Here is a 25471-nt window from a genome sequence, read left to right as displayed (position 1 = left end):
TCAATTCCCTTTTCTCCTTCCAAGAGAGTGCTCATTACTCAGCCGTTGGCTACTGGTGTGCATGCGCTACTTACCTTTCCTCTTGATGCTTTCACCTATAGAAAATAGTCAGTTACACTGGGCTAAAGAGACCAGAAGGAAAGTAAGGTGAGTTTGTTGCTTAGTGGGTAGGGCAGTTACCTGGAAACAGATTTAAGTCATCTCAGGCAGAGGAAGCAATCTAAGCTAGTGTGTTGTATAGTAGGCAGCATTCACTTCTAAGGTTTGAAAGCAGCTGTATCTGCATGTCATGAGGAGTCTGATACTCTGTGTGCCTGTTATAACAAGCCTTGCAAGGGATTTAGATTTCCAGCTCCTGTTGTCTGGAAACCAGATTTAGGTTAGATATAAGGAAGAAATTCTTCACCATGAGGGTGGTGAGGCACTGGAACAGGTTGCCCAGAGAAGCTGTGGATGCCCCAACCCTGGAAGTGTTCAAGGCCAGGTTGGACGGGGCTTTGAGCAACCTGGTCTAGTGGAAGGTGTCCCTGCCCATGGCAGGGGGTTTGGAACTAGATGATCTTTAAGGTCCCTTTGAAACACTCTGATTCTGTGATGTCTGAACTGGATACCTGAATGCTAGGTCCATTAAATTGAAAACAGAACTGCTGAAACGCACAACTTTGGAACGGTAGTGCCTTGGGAACTTTAAAGCCGAGAAGGTCACTGTTAACAAAATGTATTCCACATCAGGCAGCAACAGGGTAAAAGTTTCCAGGATCTTTTTTTTAACTTTATGTGGAATTCAGACAAGATTTCATTGGTCCAGGTCTTAACATCTATTTCTGCACTCTGATGACATTGATGAAACTTTTTTACTTCTGACATGCAAAATCAGATCCTTTAAACACTGCAATGTATTGGCCATGATGATTGTTCTTGGTGCACAGGGAAAAAGACATTGGCCAACACTTTTTCTGGAGAAGATGCTGTGGTTCAGAACTGTATGGACACATACAGCATTACTGATAGTTGACCAGAAAGCTCTTACTTTGTCAAATGCTTCAGCTCATTTCCTAATTAGTTTTGCAAAATAGGTTGGATAAACGTGGATGATAGTCTTTTTATACTTATATTTGTGTACAGTTATAACTAGATAATAAATGAAATTTGGTTAACTTTAAAGGCCAAATCTTCTGCTACTCACAAAGTGCATGTGTAACAGACCCTTTTTGATCTCCAGCCCAGTGGTTCACAATACAAATGCCCGTTTAAGTTTTAGCCATGCTTCTACATTAATTCAATGACAACAATTTTTTTATAAAGGGGTCCAAAGCTGACAAGGAAAACCATATTAAAACTCTAGGCTATTTCTTCTTTTTCCGCTTCTTGCTTCGCATCGTTTTCAGATGCTCCAGAGGCTGCCGTTTCATCAACACTAGGGTATTCATTTGTCGCATTGCTTGATGGAACTGTGGTCGCAGGAATGTTTTCTTCATTAGGTACCTGAACATACTCTGCATTGGATTGTTTCTGAGCCATTTCTCTGCAGGAAGACAGGATGAGGATTGTGATTTCACATGTTGAAATCCCATCTACACTAGAATCTTTCAAAATAATGAGTCTTTGTAGTTTTGTTGTCTAAACAGTAGCCCCCTTATTATAATGACTCTTTTCCAAGAGCACCTGAACAGGCTACAGCAGCACTGCTGCTAAGCCAGAAAGAGTGACAGAGTGTTAGATAACATGACTGCTCTGCATCGCTGGTTTAAGTCATCCTATTAGAATAAAATGGATTTTAGTATGTTTAAATGCTAGGCCAGGAAAGCAGAATGGGAAACTTGAGTGCTCTCAAACAGTGTCTGAGAAGGGGTAGCAAAACACATTGCTTGGTGGGAGCTTTTTGAGAAATTCCATGCACATCTGGTGTCCCATTCAAGTGCATTAAAAATAGAGTACAGTCAGAAATGAGCTATGAAAAGGCTGTAATCTAGAAAAATATTTTTAGCAACAGGTAGGAATTCCATTTATCTTATCAAAACAATAGTAAAACAACTCCTCATATTTAAGCACTTTCACATGTAAAAATATCAGATGTTAGTGGATTAATTCAATGTAGTAAGATTTATTAGGATCTGAGCACAAAATCAGATGTTAATGCTACATCAATTGAAAGCAGAAATCAGGTGCATGAGTGACTGGCCACTGGTCTGGATTAGCAGAATTCGGTATCAGGAAGTCTTAGACCTGTGCTACAAGGAAGTGTCCAGATGACATAATTTTTTTTTCTGGCCTCAGCTGCGTGTATTCATTTAGCATTTAACATCATGGGGCTAAATACAGTCTCTATAGCATAGGAGATAATCCCTATTCTGAAGATTTGGCAATTTAAGGGGAAAATGAGCAACCAAAGCACAGAGGAAAAGACGTTTCCAGAGCAGAATCAAAATGGACATTCTGGTCTCCATTCTGTTGCCTAAACCTTGTGTCTCCTGCCATTTCAGATACCTTAGAGTATCCCAAGCATGTGTCCTGTAATTTCAAATAGCACTGAACAAAGACCTCTGTGTTTAAATCTAGTAATGTACAATCCCAGTAAATTTGCTGAGGCAACCCTTAGCTGCTATTTCTTTTTTCACTTCCTCCACCTGCCGTTAACAGTCACCATTAACTTTTCAATATTAAAACCTGTTTTTCCAACTTGCCACTTTTAGTTTATGCTGTTTAAAAAACATTTACTTTACTATTTTAGATACTGCTAAGTGGTAGCTGCCTGTAAACATAGGGAAGAGAGTAATGGCAACTTCTGTTACAAGAGCAACAGCTTAAAAGTCACACAAAAGCAAATATTGTCACTCTGGAAGTTTTCTCAAAACCTGTATTATTTACCCTTCAAAAAATGTTTAGAGTAATTACATTTTACTTTAGTTCTGGATTATCAGCAGTGCTTTACAGAAATAATTGTCTTAAAATGAAGCAAACAAAAACTCTTACTGCATCTCATTACTTGATGACTTCTTATTCTTTGCCTTCTTGGTTAAGACCCAGACAATAATGCAAATGACAGCAGCTGCCAGAATTGCTCCAATTAATGCTGCAGCAACAATACCACTCTCTGAATCTGGAAAGCAAAAAGGTTACTTGACTTTTTAAAAAGTATTATTATAGCAAAACCCCATGGAAATTTAGTGGAGGACCCTTTAGCAGAAAGAAGGATTGGGTTCAAAGAACTAAAAAACTGACTCACAGCTGTATTTCCAGGAGGGAAGGCAAAGATTCTCTAGGAAAGAGAGAACTGTGCTTTTATGACCTCTGCTGCCTCCTTTCTTGTTGGTTAGCTCCCTACCCCAACAAACCCTATGTTTATGCCTGGCTGAGGGAAACATTAAGCTGTTAACACTGGCAATAGTTGAAAGCCTTTGCGCTTCAGTCCTTGCAAACAAATTCTGAAATTCAGGTTGTCTTTCAGCTGAGATGTAAAATGTACGCTCTGACCATTTCTGAGCCCCCAAAACCTTCTATTTCCACTTCAGTACAGCTTCTAGCTCTGACCTGCGATTTTCATTTTACAGGCCGCTGTGTAATTGAGTGACCATTTCAGGGACATCTCTTGTGGCTGTTGGTACGACATACGCTTGGCTCTTGTTGAATGTTACCGGTTACGTGAAAAATCTGCATGCAGATGTGATTGACCACTGCTTGAGAACAGTCAGGATAAGGCTGACCAACGCTTGAGGGCAGTCAGGGTAAGGTATTTTTCCATGACTGCAGTATTTTTAGCTAGTGGTCACATCTACAGTGCCCCAGTCCTTGTACTACCACATTTCAGTGACGGCTGTAAATTCTGCGGTGGGGGGACTGTTGGCTGGAAGAAATTGCTCTAAACTCCATGTCTGTCGGTTCTCAGTAAAGGCTCTGCAGTCAGAGCCAGGTTCAGCTCCTGCTCCCAGTGGGAAATGCAGCTGGAGATGTTAAATCAGTTGTCTAGGTCAGTGTAAATTCTGGGCATGCCTGGATGAAAACTCCGGAGCTCTCCAAAGCCTGTTCTGTTCTTACTTGAAAAAAATCTATGCTTTGAAGTTGTTAGAGCATTTTCCTGCGAAGTGTGCATGTCATACATCAAATATGTGATTACTTGCATGCGTTAAACTTACGGTTTGTGGTTAGGTCAAGCTCACAGGTACTGTTCCCCAGGACGTTGCTGGCTATGCACCGGTAATACCCAGTTTCAAAGGTGGTGAGATTGCCGATGTAAAGAATGCCAGTGGTTGGATCTGTGACAAACAGAGAGCAGGTACAGATTACTGGTTGCATACTACAGAGGCAAACGGTTTTCTTTAGTCGGTGATTCTGAGAGCTATTAAGAGGGTAGGAACAGGGTTCTCCAATTATTCATTCATTTGGGTTTTTTTAATAATCTTTAAATAAAAAACATTTACCTTCCTTGAAAATTACTACAGTGGATTCTGTAGGGGTGTATTAGAACAGGAGAAGTAGGTCCCTACTCTGAAAATCAGTCTGTCTGTCTGATGTTTTACCCTCATTGATACTATTGTCAATATAACTTCACAAATGAAAATGTACTGAAGATAAGGTACATTCAGAAGAATAAAAGTACTGAAGACTTTCGGGATGGAGGTTTCAGCACCTGAATGACAAATTGACTTATTCTGAGTATAAGTTCACTCAAAATTCCGAGGGAAGGGAGGTGTAAAGGCATCAACATTTCTCCCATTTTAACAATTTAAAGTAATGGCATAGACAAGGCTTTACCACGCCACACAATTTTTATTAAAACAAATAGAAAAAGCGTCCTGTGCTTGTGACAGCTGTCAGTCGATTTGAATAGGTGAAAATATGATTTTGTGACATTGACTGTTAGAAGAGGAGGGTAAGTTTTAACTACCCTGTGTCATACACAGTGTTTGAAATGGCTGGTACTATGGAATTCCAGATCTTGAATGCAGTATGGTAGTCCTGTAGTTACGTACTAAGTTGTTCAGTCACAGGCTTGAGTGTATTCTCATCTACTTTGTACCAGTGGTAGGTAGGGTGAGGCAATCCTTCTTCGCATTTGCATAAGAGGTAGATTAGATGGCCTTTTTCAGGCATTCCTTCTATTTTGCAGAAAGGTTTTGACGGTTTGACTGTAAAATAACAATGAGGAGAACAGACACACTGTGAGTACATACCCGGGGCTGCAAGCATCCACCTCGAGTTCTGGCACTGTGCTGCTATAAGTAAGGAACTGAACCCCATCTACAGATTTCCATTTGAGAGCAGAGTCTTATGTGTGTATGGATCTGACCAAATGCTCTCCCATAAAGATTTGAGTAATGTTAAATATATGTACATGCTCTAGGATACATTTTTATTATCTTTTCTTCCATTTGCATACTAAATACTATTATGGAGGGGTTGAGAGGAAGATTGTCAATTACTTTAATTATAATGGGACAATCACTATTCGTCATACACCATTCTGCCACATAGCAGTATCATTTTCTTTAGGGACACAGCAGGAGCTTTTCCACATAAAAGGAGAGGGTCAAGGCCTGATTATTCAGTATATTGCAGTTGTGGAGGAAGTAAACTAACTACAGTTCTGTTAAAAAATATATCTGTTTTGATAGCATTTCCTCACTTTGCACACAGGAGAAGATTCTGTCTTCACTTACACCTATTATTTTTCATTTCCTACCTATAGATAAGCTGTTGTGGTTCTTTAGAGTACCCTCAGTGGAACTATAACAGCAATGAACACAGCCCCGTGTTGTGTGCATAAATGGACAACCTTTCTTGGTTTTCATGTGAAAAGTACCATCTCTTACTCAACTGCTCCAAGATTTACTATTTGTTTGGGGAATTGTAGATGAGAATTAACAGTAGTGCTTTGATTTTTCAGGGATTGAGTTTACATACGTCTTTTTCTTATCCCTGGCAGATAGGCAAATGATGTTGGAATCACGTTCTCATATGACTTTGGTTTGTCACTCTGACCAGGTATGAATTCTCAATATAAAAGCAATGATTAGATGGGGTTAGAAGAAACTTTTATCTTATTAAGAAGTAAAATATCTCATTCCACTGCTTTTCATCCTTTCTGTCCTGCCTGTTCATGGTTGAACTATTGCTTTCTTCCATCCAAAACAGACTTTGTACCACTTCCATCCAACACATACTAAGTCTTTAGAGTTTCTGGGAATGGGGGTGAGCCAGAACCCTTGGGCTGTACTGCTGCCTTTCCCTAGATTTACACAGGTCACCTTGACCAACATTAGGTAAAATTTTGGTCTTTGCTGGGGCTGGATTATCCTAAAAGTAACGGGTTCAGAGAGAAGTTGTCACTCCCAGCTAACAGGCCTTTTTATTTTAATCAAAGTTAGTACCACTTTGTTTTCCAACATGAAAAATGTAGTGAAGTTGGGTAATTCCAGCTACCCCCTTACCTGCTTACATGAGGTAGCTTTTTGAGAGCAGAAAGCGAACCTGAAGGCCGCTCCTGGGAGAACTGAGATTTTACTGTAGGTCAAGCAAGGGTGGCTGCGTTGTGCCATCAGGTCTGCTTTGTCTGGAAGCTAGAGGGCACCCCAGGCTCTGCCTGCCTCCAGAGCCCTTGGAAAAAACCTGCGTCAGTGCATCCCTGAGCCCTTTCTCTGCATCACGGGCCTTGTTTATCACAGTTCTCTTACTCCCTCTGGTCCTACGTATTTTGAGCTGTGAATTCAGTGTTTCATAATAAGGGAAGAAGACTACAATAGAGCAACAGAGAGGAAAGGCACTTACCCAGCACACTGACAATCACTGATTTCTGACTCTGTCCAGCGTCACCCTGTGGGCTGAAGACTTCACAGGTGTAGGAACCAGTATCCGAGGGCTGCATGTTGGAGATTGTTATTGATGCATTCCCTGGACCGGTTGCAGCCGTTATCCTGTTCTTAAACTGTCCGTAGGAGTAAGACTGGCCTCCCGAATAATAATAGATCTGTGATAAAGAATCAATTGTTAGTTTAAGAACAAGAGATCTTCCTGACGCTTTGTTTAGTACTCATAATTGGAATATCATTGATTTCTGATGAAGCCAAGCAATGTCACCCCCTTTCTTGCCCCCTCCCCCAAGAAAGCAGAGATGAAAACATGGTACATTTTAATATATATTTGTGGTGGTTCTTAAAAGACAAGCTTTTCAGAAATGGGATTTTTTGAATTGTGTAAATGGACAGTAGCTAGTTCTTTGTGGATACTCCAGTCACAGACTGATGCCTTTGCAAAAACAAAGGTGAGACCATATGACAATTCTGTGAAAAAAATGCTAAGTCATGCACAATGAATAGTGGTACTAATTGAAGCACTGACAGTTTGTGATATTATTAATAAGCGTCTCAGTAGAAGATTGTGACAAGAATGGACCTGTCATTGCAAAAAGTGGATGGCTGCAGAGCTTTCCAAATAGAGAAGCTAGCAAACAGAGAACTGAAATGAATCCGCAAGGCATAGTTCTGAGCAAACACGGCACCTGATCTGTTGGCAGTAAGTTTGGAAGCAATAAAAATGCAGTACAAGAACACCAGCAGAATCATCACACATGCAATTACAGCAACCATGCCGTTCTCCTTGTTTGTGTTATCCAGGTCAGAGCCAGTGTCATGGACTCTCTTGGTTTCTTGAGTTTATACCCTAGGTGGAAGTCAAGAATAGCTGTTGGCCTCAATGCTTGGAGGGACACCTATTTGGGATCAAGAAGTTCCCCTGTTACTAAAGAGTAAAAAATGTTTTGCAGAATTATAGACATAGTAAGGACAAATGTCTCTAAGGAATGCAACATTTCCTCCCAAATAAAAATTTGCCTTTTAACATTAACTGATTTCACTGACGTCAGTAGCATCAATTGTACTTAACAGCACTGCGGGAGTAGAATTGGCCTCATAAGCTTATAAGCCCAAACCTGTTGTCTGTTGACTGAAAGGAGAGGTAGAATTGTGTTCATTGTGGAGCCTGGTTGGTAGTCTGAGGCTTGGGCCTTGAGTCTGTTTAGGAACTGCAGTATCTCATCTGCTCTGGGGTAAATATAATAGTTCTTAAGGACTACACACGCTCTGTCCAGTCTAGCTCTGCTGTGAAACCAAGATCTGAAAGAACAAAGCTAATGTGGAAAACTATGGAATGTTAATTATTTTTCTCAGATGTTAGTGATAGTGTTGTGTAAAAGTGATAGTATTTAGGATAGGCAGTATGTTCCCCAGTGCCTACATGCACAAGCTCCATTGTCTAGGCAAAGTGAACAGTTCCAGCATATTTGGTCATCTTTTTCCACTGGTGAGAGGTAACCATATAGAATTACAGGTTGGGACCCAAATAGATCTACCATCATTCCTGCTGACAGTGTTCCAGAATCAGCAGTGTAAATGTATTTATTGAAGTGGGACTGACAGCATGTTTTTTAATGGGAAAAGCTGGAAAATGCTTGTAGGAAAAAGCTCCACAAACTCCTGTGAAATGCCATTCACACTTGGCTAGTATCAAAATTTCCTTTTGGTCAAAGTTCCCTGCCTTTAGGGACGCTGCAGATCCCCAGGCAAGAAGTATAATTTGCTTTACTTTGCAAATCAACTGATTGCATTTTGAATTAAGAATATTTATTCTTAATTCTATTTATCCACCCTGATACGGTGTTGACTGAAGTCTTTAAGCAATGTTATCTGAAAGCCTTTATTAGCTTAAGGCAAGCTACACCCCAAAACTGCCAGAGCACAGCTGGTTTATGCAATGATAAGGCTTTGAAACGAAGGTCAGAACCCAGACTGCACAGCACCAGCAGCTCCGGTACTGCAGCTTGGCCCCATCTCAAGTGCAATTTTGCCTACTTTCCAGCCAGACTTCATCTTTCCCTGCCCCAGGATTACAAACACCGGGTACAACTGAGGCAGGGCTCTGAATAGCAAAGCTACACTACTGCATTGCCAACATGTGGAAAAGTGGTGTTGCAGCGGGGAAGCGTTAAAGGGTCCAGCGTTAGCACAGCGTTAGCACAGCGGCAGACTAGGTTAGAAAGTCTGCTGAACAGCTGGCTGGACTCTCCAGTTTCCACTGTTTGCACGCAGTGCCATCAGTTTTATAACTGATTTTATGCTTTGCGAACGTTTAGAGATGGACCTCTGTTGGAAAACTAGAGTCTGGATGCACACCCTCGTATTGCCCGAGGAAGGAGAGTGTTCAAAATAGGGAGTTTGGTTTAAGAAATTCTCTCATCAAAAGACTGATCTACCTGTAATTACAAAAACACACTGACCACACTTGTCTTATTCTGCATTTGTCCGAGTATGAGCAACAACAGAGTGTTCTACACTATTCCTTGCAAGAGTCCAAAGTTACGAGAACTGTGACTTCTGACTTCAGGCTCCTCTTGAGCTGATGTTCCTATATAGATCTCAGCAGCGATGGGATGGATTTGCATCTCCTCTCGATCAGTTGCATCTGTTTGAGTGGGGTGGGGAAAGAGCTTCCATCAGCTCTTCACGCTAATGTGAAATTAAGTTGTACCATGACTTAAATGAAGTAATGCACAACTTGCAGCAGCATGAGAGGAGAGGCAGGCCCATTATATCCTACTAAAAGGCCTGATTACTGAAAAAAGGGGGCTAAATTCTACTCAGTCTACCTCAGAGTGATGTGGGATTTACGTGAGAGTAAACAGTAGCAGAAGCTACCCGCTGAGTGCTAGCTTAGCTGTATAGCACGTGTTCCTGGGAAATGGGACTGGCACCACGAGTCCAAATGCAGTCAGGGAATGCCGGTAAACATTGCAGAGGAGCAAGCGCTCCTCGGTGTATTTGATCTGAAGTCAGGGTGAATTACGTATCTAAGTCCTCATACAATACACTGAAAAATGAATCCCCTGTGTTCTCTCTTCCTGTCTGACTCCATGCAGAGAAAATATTTTGTGTACACTGTTATATCTGAGGCAGGCATCCACACAGCAGAGAATATTTGTTCTCTTCATGGATTTAAACAGAATCTTTCTGGGTTGTTTTTTTCAACTATGAACATAAAGGCAGTGGAACATCTTAATTCGGTTCCTGGGCAGGCTCCTGCCGGTTCTCTGTTCCCTGCTCCTGAACGATGCTTATCTCACTAGCTCTGGAGTTATTGCCTGAAGGAAGGTGGTAAACACCAAAAAGGCTGAGTAATGTTGTGATTAATTACTGAGTGTATATCTTGTCCCAGAGGTATGATTGGATTGTGTACACAGGAAATTTCATTTAAGAGGGACATGTTTCAGTTAATTGGCTGTGAATTCATAGCCCTTTTTGAACAATACACTCAAAATGAGTATTTTAACCCCTTGTTCAAAGTGTTTTTATGCTGTCCTTGAATAGCTCATGCTTGTGCCTTTCGAAAAGCTGAAATGAAAATATTTGCAAAAATGTTTCTGTTCCGTTTCAAAAGTAAAAAACTTATTTTCTGTTGAAGATAGAGTAGACTTTATTTTTGGGCAACTGACAGCTAACGTTCCCTCCCACAGACACACATCTCATTGACATTTCTTTCCATTTTACCTAAAATGTCTGTATGGGAAATCTGTAAATTTAGTCAATGGTAGACTTTTCCTGGAAGCCTTTTAAATTTGATGTGGTAAATATATTTAAAGTGCAACATCTTGAATGTAAAAAAATCCAAAAGAGATCTGCCATGCTTCTCTTGAAAAAAGAAGCTTTTTATGTCCTCAAGCAAATCATGAGCAGCTCTAGTGAAGTCGATGATTTACCAGTGCAAAAACAATATTGAGGAGGCAGTAATGGTCGCTGCTTCTCATTACCAGCTAGTTTGCTCATGCAAGTTTTTATATAATGGTGCCTTTTCACATTTCATGGGAGCAGCTGCCTGGGATGACTAATCCAACAACTGACAGAAGAAAAAAGAGCGGAGATTATCACTCCTAAAAATGTTCTCCCTAATATCTCCACAATCTGAAAAAAAAATTTCTGCAAAACACCCAAGTTGCCCAGAAAATGTCTCCCTGACCGTAGAAAGGATTGCAGTTTAGTTGGTTATTCAGCCTTTGTGCTAGGCAGTGCCTAAAGCCGCTAACGCCAGCAGCCATCCTTCGCAGCTTTCTGCATTTCCACAGTCACAGTTTCTGCTGCAACAAAGAAGAGGATTTGGGCTCCTAGACTTCCAAGGCAGTTGAGTCAATTATTCATGTATCTGTCTGGGGGAGCTGGGTTACAAACAGAACAGGGAATTGGGACTGATCATACTCGTTTAGAAGAAAATCTTGGTAACCTCAATGCACTCTGGATGCTGGAGACAATATTATTTGTGTCCCCAATTCTGAAGGATCTGGTACATGAAATTGTATGTCCTTTTCTTCTCCTTTAGCCTGACTTGTGGGAAGGTTGCTCCTCTTCTAGTGTGATGGTGAGGAAAGTATTCGCTTGCAGAGGAAGCAGCTGACAAAGCTGATGCTGAGTTGAGGATTTTCAAAGACTGCCAGATGTTTGGCAGAGAGTGAGGAACCCACCTACAGGTTTTCTTTATACAACTTCTATAGAAAGATCTTCTTTAGGGGATGGAGGGTGTGTGTGAAAAAGCAGGCAGTAAATTAAAAGAAACATGCCTCCATCTGCTTCCTTTCTTCTTGGGGCAGGACAAATACCTACTAGAATTTGCATAAATATGTCTTTCAAATGGCTTTGGATGGACTCATTCATCATTTCCAGGTCAATATTCTCCCACCTTCCATCTCCTGGTGCCATTGCATCACATTGCTGTAGATGCCTAGTAGATTTGGGTATCAAATTTGTAAGATGAGATGTACTTGAAGATGCGTTACAAAATGTCCCACTTAATCTCCACAGTAGTCTTAATTTCCTGACCGGGGGCCAGTTTCAGGACATGACTTGCTTTCCAGTACCTGTCTTCCCTCCCCCAGCCCTTTCTCACTTTCCCCCACCAGCAGATGCAAAGCTGTAGCATCCTGTTCGATGACGTTTCTCTAGGCTGATGTATTCAGCGTCTGATTCACAGTCTTACCCTGGAGAGCTGTAAAGCTCAGGCCTTCACAGCGCCCGTCATTGGGTTGTTTTATCATTTTCTGTTTGACATTTTCTCAAGCTACTAGAAAAAGAACGTTAAAGTCTCTTTCTCACCGATAAATGCAAAGGAGGATATTAACAACTTTACTGGTTTGAGATCATGATCTCTTTTTGAATTCTGAGTACAGACAGAATTTATAAAACAACAACAAGGGAAAAAAGCATTCATCACTCCCTTAAGCATCTTACCATCTAATTAGAGAACAAATGCCGCACACTCAAAGTGTTAATTAAAGCCCAAGGCTCAGATTCTGAACTCTAGATAAGAAAGCAAATGTTTGCACGTGCGTTGGTTTCTTTGACGTGTGTCACATGGCTGATTCTGGCCCCAAATGCCTTTTTTCATCCACAGCTTCTTTTCACACATTTTTGTCAAAACTCCGATACACCAGACTGCAGTGAGGATATCATGTCCTGCATTACTGGGATTTTTGCATGGGTAATTGAGGATGTTAATGATGACTAGAAGCATCTTGTCACAATTGCGCATTGGTAGAAGAAGAAAAGGATGGAGTCAGAAGCCTTTAGAGGATTAATCATTCAGCAGCTTTAACTGGTGCAAAATACTTTTGAGGAGCAGCTCTTTCACGTTCTCACAGTATCATTCTTGTGGCTGAACTATTAGTGAATAATTTCTACAGTGCATCAAGCACAAACATGTTTTCTCAGTGCATTTGGCGTTAACTGCATTTCAGCAGTTATTATTAGACCTCAATTTACATCGGGTTGTAGCCTGTGGTTCATGGTGAGACGGGAATCTCACTGCACTCAAAGAGAGTTTGGAATGGATTATGGCTGCGACGTTGAGCTGACAGCTGAGAGGAAGCCAGTTCAGCAGGTAGCTTAGCGTTCCTCTGTATCCATCACATCTCAAAATGTTGTTATATTCTAGAAAGGAGATCCAGAGTGATTTTTTTTTTTTTACTATGTAAATATGTAGCCCCAAATTTGGGGTATCCAGACTTGCTCACATTCAGCCCAGAGACTCCTGGTGTGTGGGCATGCCCTTCAGATAGCCCTTCAGATACCTTTTGGGTAGATTATTCGTGAAGGTGTTAGTTCAGCCACCTAGAACAGCTGTGGGAAAAAAACAACAGCTACATCCAAAATAATTTTGATAGAGGAAAATGCAATAAAAAATAGGGTGAGTTAAAAATTGTGAATGATGCATCTGATTCAGCTTATCTCAGTCATCTGCTGGTTTTAAGATTTTAATCCAGAACATGATTACAGGTCTTGCAGTAGCATAAATCTAGTAGAAGCTATTTAGCTCTTTTTTTCCCTTAAGATTGCGGGGATTTTTTTCTTACCTTGTGTCTCCAGCTACATCTTCCCCGTGCATCGGTCACATACACCATCTTTTGACAATGACTGACTGACTTTTCATCCATACTCAGAATACCGTGACACGGGGAGCGCTGTATTTGAGTAAAAATGTGCTGGTCTGAGAGTTAAATGAGACTTTAAATGTTCCCCCAAAATCAAAGAGCCTCTTCTCTACACAGCTCCCCATCAGTACCGTCAGTGCTGTTCACAAGGGCAGGGTGCCTCGTATTCAGCAGATTCTGCAGAAGCTGTCTCAAGCCTTGTCAACAGTGAGATGCAACAGAATCTTATTTCTAAGTTTTACCTAAAATTAGGCGAACTAAGATTGAAGTCTAATGTTTGCTCCAAACGCACCAGTCACAACCTGATCATTTTCTACTTGTCTCCACTTTCCTTTGTGTTCCCGCTATTGCCTGCTTCAGTGTATCAGTTTATTTTATCTTCCCTCTGCAGACTGTCACCCCAGTGCCAGAGATAACCACAGGTAGTCCACAGGAATCCCGTTGACATCCAGGGAGTCACTCTGACTGCAGTGACATGACAACAGCGTCTCTGTTCCTCTGCACTGGAGGTGTTGCCTCTGCTTTCCATGAAGCTATTCCTTTTAAGTGCTTGCTCAGTCATCTAAACGCTAGATAAAACTCAATTTTAAAAAGTCACCTCTAGGCAAAAAGAAACGTTTATGTATCAGAGAGGGCCTTTCCAGGAAGTTCTCCTGTGCTGCTTCAGGAGGTGCTTTGCACAGGGTCATCTTCGCTCGTGGGCTGGAACGGACTGCTCTGCTCCCAAGCCAGTGTCCCTTGCCGCACTGACAGCCTCTGCAGAACATGGTCTTGGTTGTCTGTGGCTGAAAGCATGTGATGGGGTCTCAGGAGCTACTTATACTACATGGGGAGGATTTTGTTCTTTCAATAGTTTTTATGGGAACCCCACACTTACAGGGCTGACTGGCCCCTGGCTCTCACGTGGTAGCCCAGTGCCCATGCCAGCTGTGTGCTGGGCAGCAGAGTTGTGCTGGTGTTGGGACTGCTGGTAAACTGAATTTGGGGTTTCAGGATGAAAGGAGCAGACACAGTTGCGCTCGGATCGTTCTTCTTGCATCTCTTTCCTTCCTCAGGCTCCGACACCCTGTCCCCTGTTCCTGAACAACGTGACACAAGCCTGCTCACTCCTGTGAGGAGTTTGCAAAGTGGCTCATCAGCCCTGCAGGGCTGGGTCTAAGGACATGAGTTGGCTTCTCGTAAGGGAACAGTGCCATCTTCCTCTTCTGCATGGTTTGCAGCAAGTGACACCCTCCTTGCCCCTATTTGCTAAGTGATACTTTCTCGCTAGTACAGATATGAGAAAAATACAGGGCTCTGGCAGGGTGAAAGCCAATATATAAAATAAATGGACGATATTGTTGCTGTTACATGCTGCTAACACTCTTTCCCTCTCAACTGCTCATCGGTAGTTTTACCAAAGCAGTGTCAATGTCACTGTTTGCAAATATTTCAAGCTCGCTTTTTTTTAGAGAATACTTTCACGAGAAGTCTATCAATAATTCAGTTTCCTTTACAAGTAACAGTCATTCATGACCTTTACTAATCTAGTGAATTTAAAATTTCAATCAAGGATTCTGCCCTGGGCATATCTTGGGTAGCCTCTGATAATTTCACTGACTTTAACTGGGGGTGGCCTGGGCTGGAGGCTCAAGGTGTGGCTCTGCTTCGGTTCAGGAGTTGTGTTTGGCTTTGCAAGGCTATAGCCTCGCCTGTGCAGAGTCAACAGCAGGCTTCAAACTTTCAAACATTTGCTTAGGCGCTTTACAGCGAGGCCAGCCGAGTGACTCAGAGCATGACATGAAGCAGAGGCGTAGATCTTAGCAGGAATCGGGACTTCACCTTATGAACCAGGCCCGGCTGTGAGGTACTCTGTTACCCTGGGGGAGCTGAATAAGTAGTGTTTGCCTCTGTTTATATGTAAAATAGAGATAGTTCAGTATTGGGAAGTTCTCAAGATCCTTGGCTGGGAGTTATTATTTAAAAATTACATTTAGCATTAAAAAGACATGTTGCTAAGGGGTAAATGGCAAGAAGAAAAAGTTAAAAATACATATGGTGTCCTATTTTCCATGAGTTGATATTTACAATATTTAGCTCAAATGAGGGGAATTACTTCCACTGGAGAATCTTCTCAGGAAAAGAGCAGACTTAGGCTCCAATTAGTAAAAAGGTCTATATTCGCACACTATATGTAGCTGCACTGCCTTCAAAACAGCACCGCAAACACCTGCCATTCCGCTGTTTGCTGCCTCCCTTTTCATCACACTGTCTGTGAACAGCCTGTTTGCGGTATTTCATCTCTCTCCGGTGTAACTGCCCTGAGTTTTAACTGCCGAGCACCTGCGCCGGCATTGTGCAAGCTGGGCAATGCCGAACAGGATGTGAGAACACCCGAACAAAGAGCAGAAGACACCAGCCAGCTTCACAGAGCCAGTGCTGGAAGGCAGAGCTACATCAACAGCACTGCCTCACCTTGAAGCAAGGTAAAATCTGTTGCTGAATACTCTGGGGCATTAAATTAACACTGGCACCAGTCCTGATCTTGATCTTACTGATTTCGCTCCAGACAGGGCTGTACCTGAGCCTACGTAGCTCAAAACACTGCAAAATCTATAACGTAAGTGGCAGTGTAGAATACCAACATTCTTATTAGAAAGGGTACCTATGGCCTCTGTGCTTATTATATATTATGTCCTAAAATCTAGTAATATAAAGCTCACATTCATTAATGCCTCAAGCCAAAGGCATCTTAATGACATAAATTTGCCTTAATTAATTCCAGTGTTCTATAGTTTGCTCTACTATGTGCTGCTGCTGTAGAGAGAAAGGGCCATATTCTCAATTATGTAAATAAACATTATTTATTAAAATCAAGATTTTTCCTCCCGCCCTGTATTTGTTATGGAGAACATTCCCTCTGCTTAATCTTATTATTGTGAATATACTACCCATGTGAATAACATGGTCATCAAGACATCTAACACTTAGTAAGAAGTCAGAAATATTTAAAATTGTAGAAGGCGGGATAAGAAGACGTATTTTCTGCAATTTTTTTAAAAAATTGTAAGTCTCCTGTCTTCAAAACATTTGGCAGAAATTTTCAACTTTCAAAAATGGAATTTGAAAGTGTTATCCATTTAGTTGCTGAAAAAAAATGGCAAATTTTGAATGGAGCCAGAGTTTTCAACAAACTTTTTCAGGGAGAATATATGCTATTTATAAGGAAATGTTTGTTTGTTTGTTTGTTTGTTTGTTTATTACTGACATTTTAGAGGAATCTAAATATTTCATAAAATTAAATAATTTTATCCCACTTAAAATGCAAGCTACTGTTCTGGTATCCAATAAAGTATGGTGCCAGTCTGTTCAATTCAGTTGGTTTTGTCATCTTACCAGCATATTAAACATATTTTTGACTTGCATTTTAGTATTCTTTAATCTAAACAATGTAAGCCAAGGCTGGCAATCATCTCCTCCATTGCCATGCATCTATTTCCTACTTGGAGCAAAATGTGAAACTTAACTTCAGCTACGTGCCAAGCAACCAGGGCAAAGCCAGGTTTGTAGAAAGGGAGATTATTTTTTGTTTAAACTTGTCGGAGAAAAACATGCGTGCTTTCAGTCCTTTCTGAAACTCAGAAAAGTCACCAGCCTGAAATAGAAATAGCAACCTCCTATTGCTGTGGGTTCAGAGGGAGGGTGAAAATCCACTCTCGTGTTCAGCTGTGTTGTGTCATTTCTTAAACCGTATTTTCCACAAGCAGTCACAGTCCTTTCTTCCCAGTGTTTGCATTAACACGACTAATTTGATTGTGAATAGGTTGAAAACGGTAGGGAATCGCCATGTTGTGGTAAAAGGATACAGGGTCCAGTAGCACGGGACTGAATGGGTTGCTAAAAGCATTTTTAAAAGAGTAGTGCCCCCCTCCTGCAGCTCTTCACACACATGCCCCCTCCGGGCACATCAGCAGGCTCAGAGGAGCGAAGGGTACGCTCCGAGCCTCGCTGAGTGTGCGAGCCAAGGATAACTGGCACTGCAGCCAGAGGAAATTTTACCTCCGTGCTCAAGGAGAACGGGATTAGCCACTAACCCGTGGCCTTTCCAGATTGAACTGACATTATTTAATGAAAATGCAAATCATCCATTACAAATGCTTGTGTGTTGCGGTGTGAAAGTGAATTTACCGTGAAATTAGTTTCAGACAGGGAGAAAACCAGATGCAGTTTTTCCCAGTAGTGTTTCCTACAGTCCTTGTAGGCACGGCTTTCCCACTGCCTGCAGCGGGAGCCGCAGAAGCCAGGAGCGAGTGCTGAAGGGATTGATCCGTAAGGTTTCCCTGACATTTGGTAGCCTCACATCAGTTAGTTCTTGTTGAGCATATTCTAAACCACCCACTGTATTTTATGATTATAATCGTCAGGGGGTATTTTCTCAGCATTGGTCACAGTTTACAAATGGTTTTCCCCTCCTGGCTCTCTTGAAACTGTCTGATTCTCCCCCTAAAATGCTTGCAGCTACAATCTGCTTACTTCTCTTGGTTGTGACCGGAAAATGTATTGCATTTATTGTCTTGCAATATGGAAAATTTGACACAAGTAAAACAGAGAGACTCTAAGCAAATCTGGAGAAGATGGGCTTGATCCTATCTCAGTGCTGTACTTCCCACCTGAACAAGCGATTAGAATTTACGATGTAACATACTGGATCAAAATTATAATATATTGTACTGTATACAACTTACTTAGGAAACCTGCAGCTACTACCCTTTCATGAATAATTCATTTAATAAAATAGTTTTGATTTGAAAAAAGCAAACGATGAGTAACGACTATTCATAGCATTAGTCAGGCAAGGTGTGCATATGTCGGTCTGGCATTCAGCTAGAGTCGGAATTTGGGATGGGCCCAATGTTTGTACTTAGCACTGATACAGTCTTTATCTGTGGCTATGATGTACCGCAGGAGGGTGAGCAGTTCTGCCTTACGTTGAATCGCTATTTCTTACGTACTGGCTATTGCCGTTCAATGCCAAATATGTTACATACTGTACCTTCTGCAAATTACGATCTAATTCTGCTATAATTGATAAACCAAATAGAAGGTATAAGTCTATCAGCAATGGCAAACCTCCTAACATAATATTATTAGGAAATCGGTGAACATGACAAGAATATCATCAGTGTGGACTGTGACACTCTTCTAAGTCAAATCTCTTTACATCAACTCTCAGGTATAACACCAGGCCGGAAGATTGAACTTTTAGATAAAAAATGTTAGCAACAGGATAAAAACAATGGGAGAGAACAGGGATTCATTGTCTAACAGGCACAAGCCTGACACCAGGGCGTGGAAAAAAAATCACAGTCATCTTCAAGGATGCAGTAACACTTCTAATCAGCATTTCTTCTTGTAAAGGAAGGGGTTGCTGATTGCTCAGCACCTGCCAGGACTGAGCTGATGGGAACTCATACCCTGGCTGTGACACTGGGAGTGAGATTCATGGATTCATTTCCCCACCAAAACATAAGATTAATGGATAGTTCTTGAAGTCTGGGCAGTAGTGTGAGTACATATAGGAAGTTACACATCGCATCCCTGACTCCTTCCAGGCAGACCAGGCTGCTCTGCAAGCTCCTTACAGCCACACGGGAAGCTCGGGCAGTGGTTACAGCACGTAGCTGTCTAGTACTTGGTGTCCTTCACAGTCCCGATGCTGCCTCCGTGCTGATACTCCAACCTACCACATGGTCTCGTTATACCCCCGAGGGGAGATCCTGTTTGGCTCTGCTGCCTCTCAGGGTCTCAGGAAGGGCAGGGAGCATTTGCCTTCATTCTGTAATCGTTCTGCTACCACAATGACACCCGTGGGATGCCGCGAAATACCGATGCAAGTTTGCTGTGGCAGATTTCCTGCTATGACAAATTTCTACGGAGTCCTGCCAAAATACTCGCTGCTCACTTTGCGCCGATAGCCTATCGTTGCGCACCGCTCCTCTTACTGAGCCGCCTAATAGCAGCGATAGCGGCTGAGTCAAGGAGCTCTCGTTTGACCCTTAGATGGGGGACACATTGTCATGGGCAAGGGCGTGTCACCAGGAAAGCAGCCTTCACAATGGCAGGAAATATCTGCCAGACAAGAGAAAAGGGAGCAGGTCCCAGGGCTGGAGCGCTGGTGTGATTTTTGGACACCTGGTCTTTGCTCCGCTTCACGCTTCCTGTGTGACTTGGAGCAAATCGTTTGAGCATCTGAATCCCTTTGGTACCTCCTCATAAGTTCCTAAAGGAGTTCAGGCTTGCCAGTAAAAATTAGGAGCGTAGGTAACTTTGTGCATCTGCCCCTGAGTTTCATTGCACTCCAGTCCCTCATCTTTAGGGTGGGAACACCAACATTACCTGCCTCCCTGGTCTGCAGTGAGGATAACACTATCAAACGTAACAAGATTCTTTGAGATCTTAAGGATACCTTAAATATAACTTCATATTAATAATAAATAAATATCTTACGGTATGCAGTTGGCTCTCTTTGGCACTGTAAAAGCTCCACTGAATAAAGAAATTTCCCAGCGGTCCAGAACTCGCGTATGTACAGAGGAGGGTTGCATTTCCACCCGTAGTGACATTCACTGTCTTCTCGGGGACGGTCACCACAACACCGCTGACGTGGCCTGTGGGCAGTAAGTGTGGTGAGGAGAGATCAGCCGGGGCCGACCCTGGGAGCCGTGAGGGAGTGCCTTGCTCCCTGCGTTATAGAAGAAACCCGCACGACATGTCTAGTCGTTCTCCTTTTCAGTACAGTTTCCCTTGGGCTTTGTGGGGAAATTTTCGTGATAACAAACTGGGAGTGGGTAAAAGCTAACAAGCAAAAAAATCCCCCAAAATACCTGTGCCCTTAAAACAAATAATATTCTGAAAAAGCAGAGTTCCTAAAAATGTACTCGTTCTCACTTGCAGAGATTTGTCTTCTCACTAAGAGCCTGTGGCTAAACCGAACCTTTCTTCTGCACTGGCAGTGCTCTCCTGCACCTTGCACGCTCATTCACAGCTGTCTCTAGCCCTCTTTTACACCCTTCTTGACCTCTTTTTTTGCAGTTATTCCTTTAGATGTCTGATCTTCTTTACTGTGGATCACCATCTCCTACAGTGTTCTCTCTTCTTATATTCTTAGGTTCTGGCTCGGACTCAGTGGCACTGTCGGGTTCCCCCAGGCTGGAGCCCAGCAGCCTTTCTCCGCTTTCCTTTTGCTAATGACTTTGCATTTGTTTAGGTTTCTTAGGGCTTACATGCAGAAGCTCTTCCTTTCCAATGCTTTTACATTGGAAATGTCGAACTAAGCTTTTTGGAACTGCTTTTATTATGTGGGTTGTGAGAAATTCTGTGATAACCTGATCAACCCCTTCTGTTGTGCTCAAAGCAGAAAGGAAACGGACATAACTTGTGAGCCCCAGCCCGTAACGTTCCGATCAGTCTTGGCTACACAGCCACATTAATGAAAGGAATTGAGCACCATCTTACAGTATTTATCTGGTTCTGTCCTTCATATAAGTTACTAGCAATGGTGACACAGGGCAACAAAGCTAGAGCTGTCAGAAAAATAAGTCTGAATTTCAGGGTTTTGCTAGATCACTGAGTCCAGTTTTAAAGCTACTGACTAAAGATTCTGAAGGAGAATATATTTCTTTTGAAGGTGATGGAAAACATAAGTCTTTTCACAGAATCACAGAATCAGTACGGTTGGAAAAGACCTGTAAGATCATCGAGTCCAACCTGGGGGGGGGGGGGGCAAAAAAAAAAAACAAAAAAAAAAAAAAAAAAACCACACAACATCAAAAATCCACAAAAAAAAAAAAAAAACCACAACACAACCACAAAACCCACGCCACACAACAACAATAACAAAATAACAAGCCACAACCCACCCAACACCACACAGCACCATGTCCATCAAGCTACATCCCACAATGCCACATCCACACGCTCCTTGAATACCTCCAGGGAGGGTGACTCTACCACCTCCCTGGGCAGCCTATTCCAGTGTTTCACCACTCTCTCAGTGAAGAACTTTTTCCTAATGTCTAGCCTGAACCTCCCCTGTCGCAACTTGAGGCCATTTCCTCTAGTCCTGTCACTAGTCACTTGGGAGAAGAGACCAACACCCACCTCTCTGCAACCCCCTTTCAGGTAGTTGTAGAGAGCGATAAGGTCTCCCCTCAGCCTCCTCTTCTCCAGGCTAAACAACCCCAGCTCGCTCAGCCGCTCCTCATAAGACTTGTGTTCCAGACCCCTCACCAGCTTCGTCGCTCTTCTCTGGACACGCTCCAGCACCTCGATGTCCTTCTTGTAGTGAGGGGCCCAAAACTGAACACAGTATTCGAGGTGCGGCCTCACCAGAGCCGAGTACAGAGGCATGATCACCTCCCTGCTCCTGCTGGCCACACCATTTCTGATGCAAGCCAGGATGCCGTTGGCCTTCTTGGCCACCTGGGCACACTGCTGGCTCATATTCAGCCGGGTGTCGATCAACACCCCCAGGTCCTTTTCTGCAGGGGAACTTTCCAGCCACTTATCCCCAAGCCTGTAGCGTTGCCTGGGGTTGTTGTGGCCGAAGTGTAGAACCCGGCACTTGGCCTTATTGAACTTCATCCGGTTGGCCTCAGCCCATCGATCCAGCCTGTCCAGATCCCTCTGCAGAGCCTTCCTACCCTCAAGCAGATCAACACTCCCTCCCAACTTGGTGTCATCTGCAAACTTGCTGAGGGAGCACTCTATCCCCTCATCCAGATCATCAATGAAGATATTAAACAAGACCGGTCCCAAAACCGAGCCCTGGGGGACTCCGCTTGTGACCGGCCGCCAGCTGGATTTCACCCCATTCACCACAACCCTCTGGGCTCGGCCATCCAGCCAGTTTTTTACCCAGCGAAGAGTGTACCTGTCTAAACCACAGGCCGCCAGCTTCTCTAGGAGAATACTGTGGGGAACAGTGTCAAAGGCTTTGCTGAAGTCCAGGTAGACAACATCAACAGCCTTCCCCTCATCCACTAGGCGGGTCACCTGGTCATAGAAGGAGATCAGGTTGGTCAAGCAGGACCTGCCTTTCATGAACCCGTGCTGGCTTGGCCTGATCCCTTTTGGAGCTTTCTAGGCAAAACAGGCAAGGTGAGAACTTAATGTTATAATAATTTTCACATGGGCTTATTGCATGTATGAATGATAGAGGCAAAACATACAAAATACTTGTCTCAAGGAAATATCTCTGCATCTTATGTTCAGGCGCTGCTTTTGAGAGTTTAAGCAGAACCTCCAGTAATACCAAAAGACTGTTTTGCTCAAATTATCAGCCCTACGAGAGAAAACATTGTTTAAAAAAAAATGCACTCTGTTTTTACATTTTTAACCATGTAAACATAGCAGCTTCATCAGTTGCTACTATATTCAAACCTATCTGAACCTAGAGTCTGAATTCTTCAGGGTCTGGTTTCCTTGTTTGATGGGTTCAGTAGCAAAAACTCACTGCAAGGAAGAAGGGAATAATCTACTGTCTGTGTTGGTGGTGGCTAGGATGAGAACTAGCGGGTTTAAACTGCAGCGAGATTTACATTATCTGTGAAGACAGTCTCAGAGGAACGGCTGGAGCCTGACCTAAATGTGTCAAACCTGCCTTGGGGAAAGATGGGATCCCAGCGCTGGCTGCAAGTCCTGCTCGTCCTGTGAGTTCACAGTAGCTTAATCCTTACTGAGAGCTAATATAAAAGCCGTGTAATATTATTTTAGATGTCTCAGTTCACTGTTCTCAGCTTTAAGAATTAGAGTTGGCCAGAGGATGATAGTTTCTCGCCACAGTAATACTTCCAGGTTTACATGTGTTTATTTTCAGCTCTTCGCTGGATTAAAGCTACAGTCTTTCAACGCAATGTCATTCTACTGAAAACATCCATTTTCCAGTCATCTGCTCCACGTATTTCCTTTACCATTCTCTGGTTTTGGAGTCAGGAGTGCCACAGAGCCTGGCTGTTATAAGCTTTTCCAGAAGAAATTAATTTTAACAGAAGTGACTCCACAAGGCATTCTAGTTTCCATGGAGCTGTATATTTTGAAGAAATACCTTTAATTGAAACGGGCTTCACTCTAGTAAAATATAAAGCCAAAACCTACCAAACTTCCATTGTCCAGTGAGGCTGTTTAAAGCCATCACTAATTGTAAGACGGAGCTTTTGACTGAAAATGGAACGAACTGGACCCGCAGAGCCTGTTCCCTCATCACGGAAGTTATCGGGAGCTTTGCTTTGCATTTAGTTCACTGTTTATGGTTTCAATCTCATAATCCCATTTCATACATACAGGCCTTTTCGTTTCAATGAAAAAAAGCACGTAAGAAGTACTTCAGTGAAAAAAGCGAGCATGAACAGGACCATAACTTGTTAAAAATAGTTGATCCGTGTCTTTCACTCATCAATATTACTGTAAGACCATTTCCTTGCTACAGTCATTGCAGTTAATTGGGAATCGCCCACTTTCACTGAAGTCCCACGCAGTCTTTAACGCTCAGGAAGTAAATCCAAGTTTGCTGATCTTTTCTTAGCCACTACAGAACCCCCCGGCCAGTGGCGCCCATCAGTATGGGCACACTGCTAGCCTTAAATCCAGAACTTCAGAGGACATCATTGTTTTGCAAAGTATTGGTACTAACACTGAATTACTTTTCATTTCTAAGGCAAAAATCTGTGGGGTTTCTGTGTGTGAGACAGAGATAACACTGAAACACCAGGAGCAACTATTTAAAATCTTTCTCTGGCATCCAAACCAGATAATTCCATCTCGAAAAGAAAATATGGAAACCAACTTCCATTTTCTTTAGTGGATACAGAGGCTGTTCATCTCCTTGGAGCATTAGACTTAAAACGTCTGCTTCTTTTATATTAAAAATAAAGCTTAGCACAATGAAATGTCCTTGAAACATAAATAATATACAATCTTTAATATACCATATAATTCCTAGATTCTGCAAAGTATTACATCCTCATTTAACTTCAGGGAAATCCAAAGGATTATTTTCATGCTTGAAGTTAAGCATCCCCCAAAATTTTTTGGTGGGGGTGGGACTGAGGCAGGATTTCCCAGGGCTATTTTCAAGGGGAGACCAAAGCCGAATGTGAGAAAACCTAACCTTGAAACACGTGAAAGACTGTAACGCTCTACGTGAGAGCTCTTTGCCTCTTCCTGGCTTTAGAGCAAAGCAGTAATTTACCAAAGCTGAAATTCTGTTCTTGAGCAAAAAAAATCTTACCAGTCAGGTTTTGTGGATTTCCACAAAATGGCGTAGCGTTATAGCCATGATTTTCATTCCATCCTGAAATAAATCTTGAATGTTCTCCTAGTCTGCCAGTCAGGTTCACCTGCTCTCTTACTTCAACAAGTTCCTTTATTCCAGTGCTATTTCGATCAGTTTGTTATTCTTACCTGTAAGGATGGCTAGAATTGGAAATATCTTCAGCATCATCGCAAACGTCTTCTTCACGTTGGGCGAGAAAAGAGACCAGATGCTGCTTCTGACTTCGACTAAAACGCAACTCTTTTTTTTTAAGTGGGTTTTTGTTTTCCTTATCAGCTGTGTATCAACACGTCACTCAGCTTTTTCATTCTCCTCCTTTGTCACGTGTGCCTTTCTCCGACTAGCAGTGTGACTGTTCCGTTCAAACCATTTTGTGGGGTTTGACCAACTGAGGGTTTTGTTAATAATAAACCTTTGAATCAGAGAAGCCCGGAGTCTCCCACTTTTACCAGGGTCTAGCAGTATTTGCCTACATAAGTACTTCCACTGAGTACGAGAAAAGTATTTGTGGGGTTATTTAACAGTCTATCTGATTACCAGTGTTGGACTCAGGCCTAATATAAATACAGAATAATCTTTATTTCCTGTTAAATCTGTAATTTCTTTTTAAAAATGGGCATGTGGAGATAATATGTTGTTAGTACATTTTCAGTTTAAAACATATTTCTCGTGTAGTTTTATACAGAATGATTACATGG

At 42.3% G+C, this 25471-nt stretch overlaps 1 protein-coding gene across 1 annotated transcript; it reads right to left on the bottom strand.

Annotated features, from left to right (window-relative positions):
* Positions 1 to 1341: 1341 nt before the first annotated feature.
* On the bottom strand, positions 1342 to 24938 carry VSIG1 (V-set and immunoglobulin domain containing 1). The gene is made up of 8 exons (XM_059824545.1): positions 24902 to 24938; positions 19949 to 20109; positions 13385 to 13492; positions 6766 to 6964; positions 4971 to 5126; positions 4134 to 4253; positions 2974 to 3100; positions 1342 to 1525 (listed from the first exon to the last, which is right to left on the bottom strand). The coding sequence occupies exons 1-8, from the start codon at positions 24936 to 24938 to the stop codon at positions 1342 to 1344; spliced, it is 1092 nt and encodes a 363-aa protein (XP_059680528.1).
* Positions 24939 to 25471: the final 533 nt, after the last annotated feature.

The sequence above is a fragment of the Gavia stellata genome, chromosome 14, assembly GCF_030936135.1.
Source record: "Gavia stellata isolate bGavSte3 chromosome 14, bGavSte3.hap2, whole genome shotgun sequence".
NCBI lineage: Eukaryota > Metazoa > Chordata > Aves > Gaviiformes > Gaviidae > Gavia > Gavia stellata.
The sequence above is the reverse complement of the archived record's forward strand: the minus strand, read 5'-3'. Positions and strand labels throughout refer to the sequence as shown.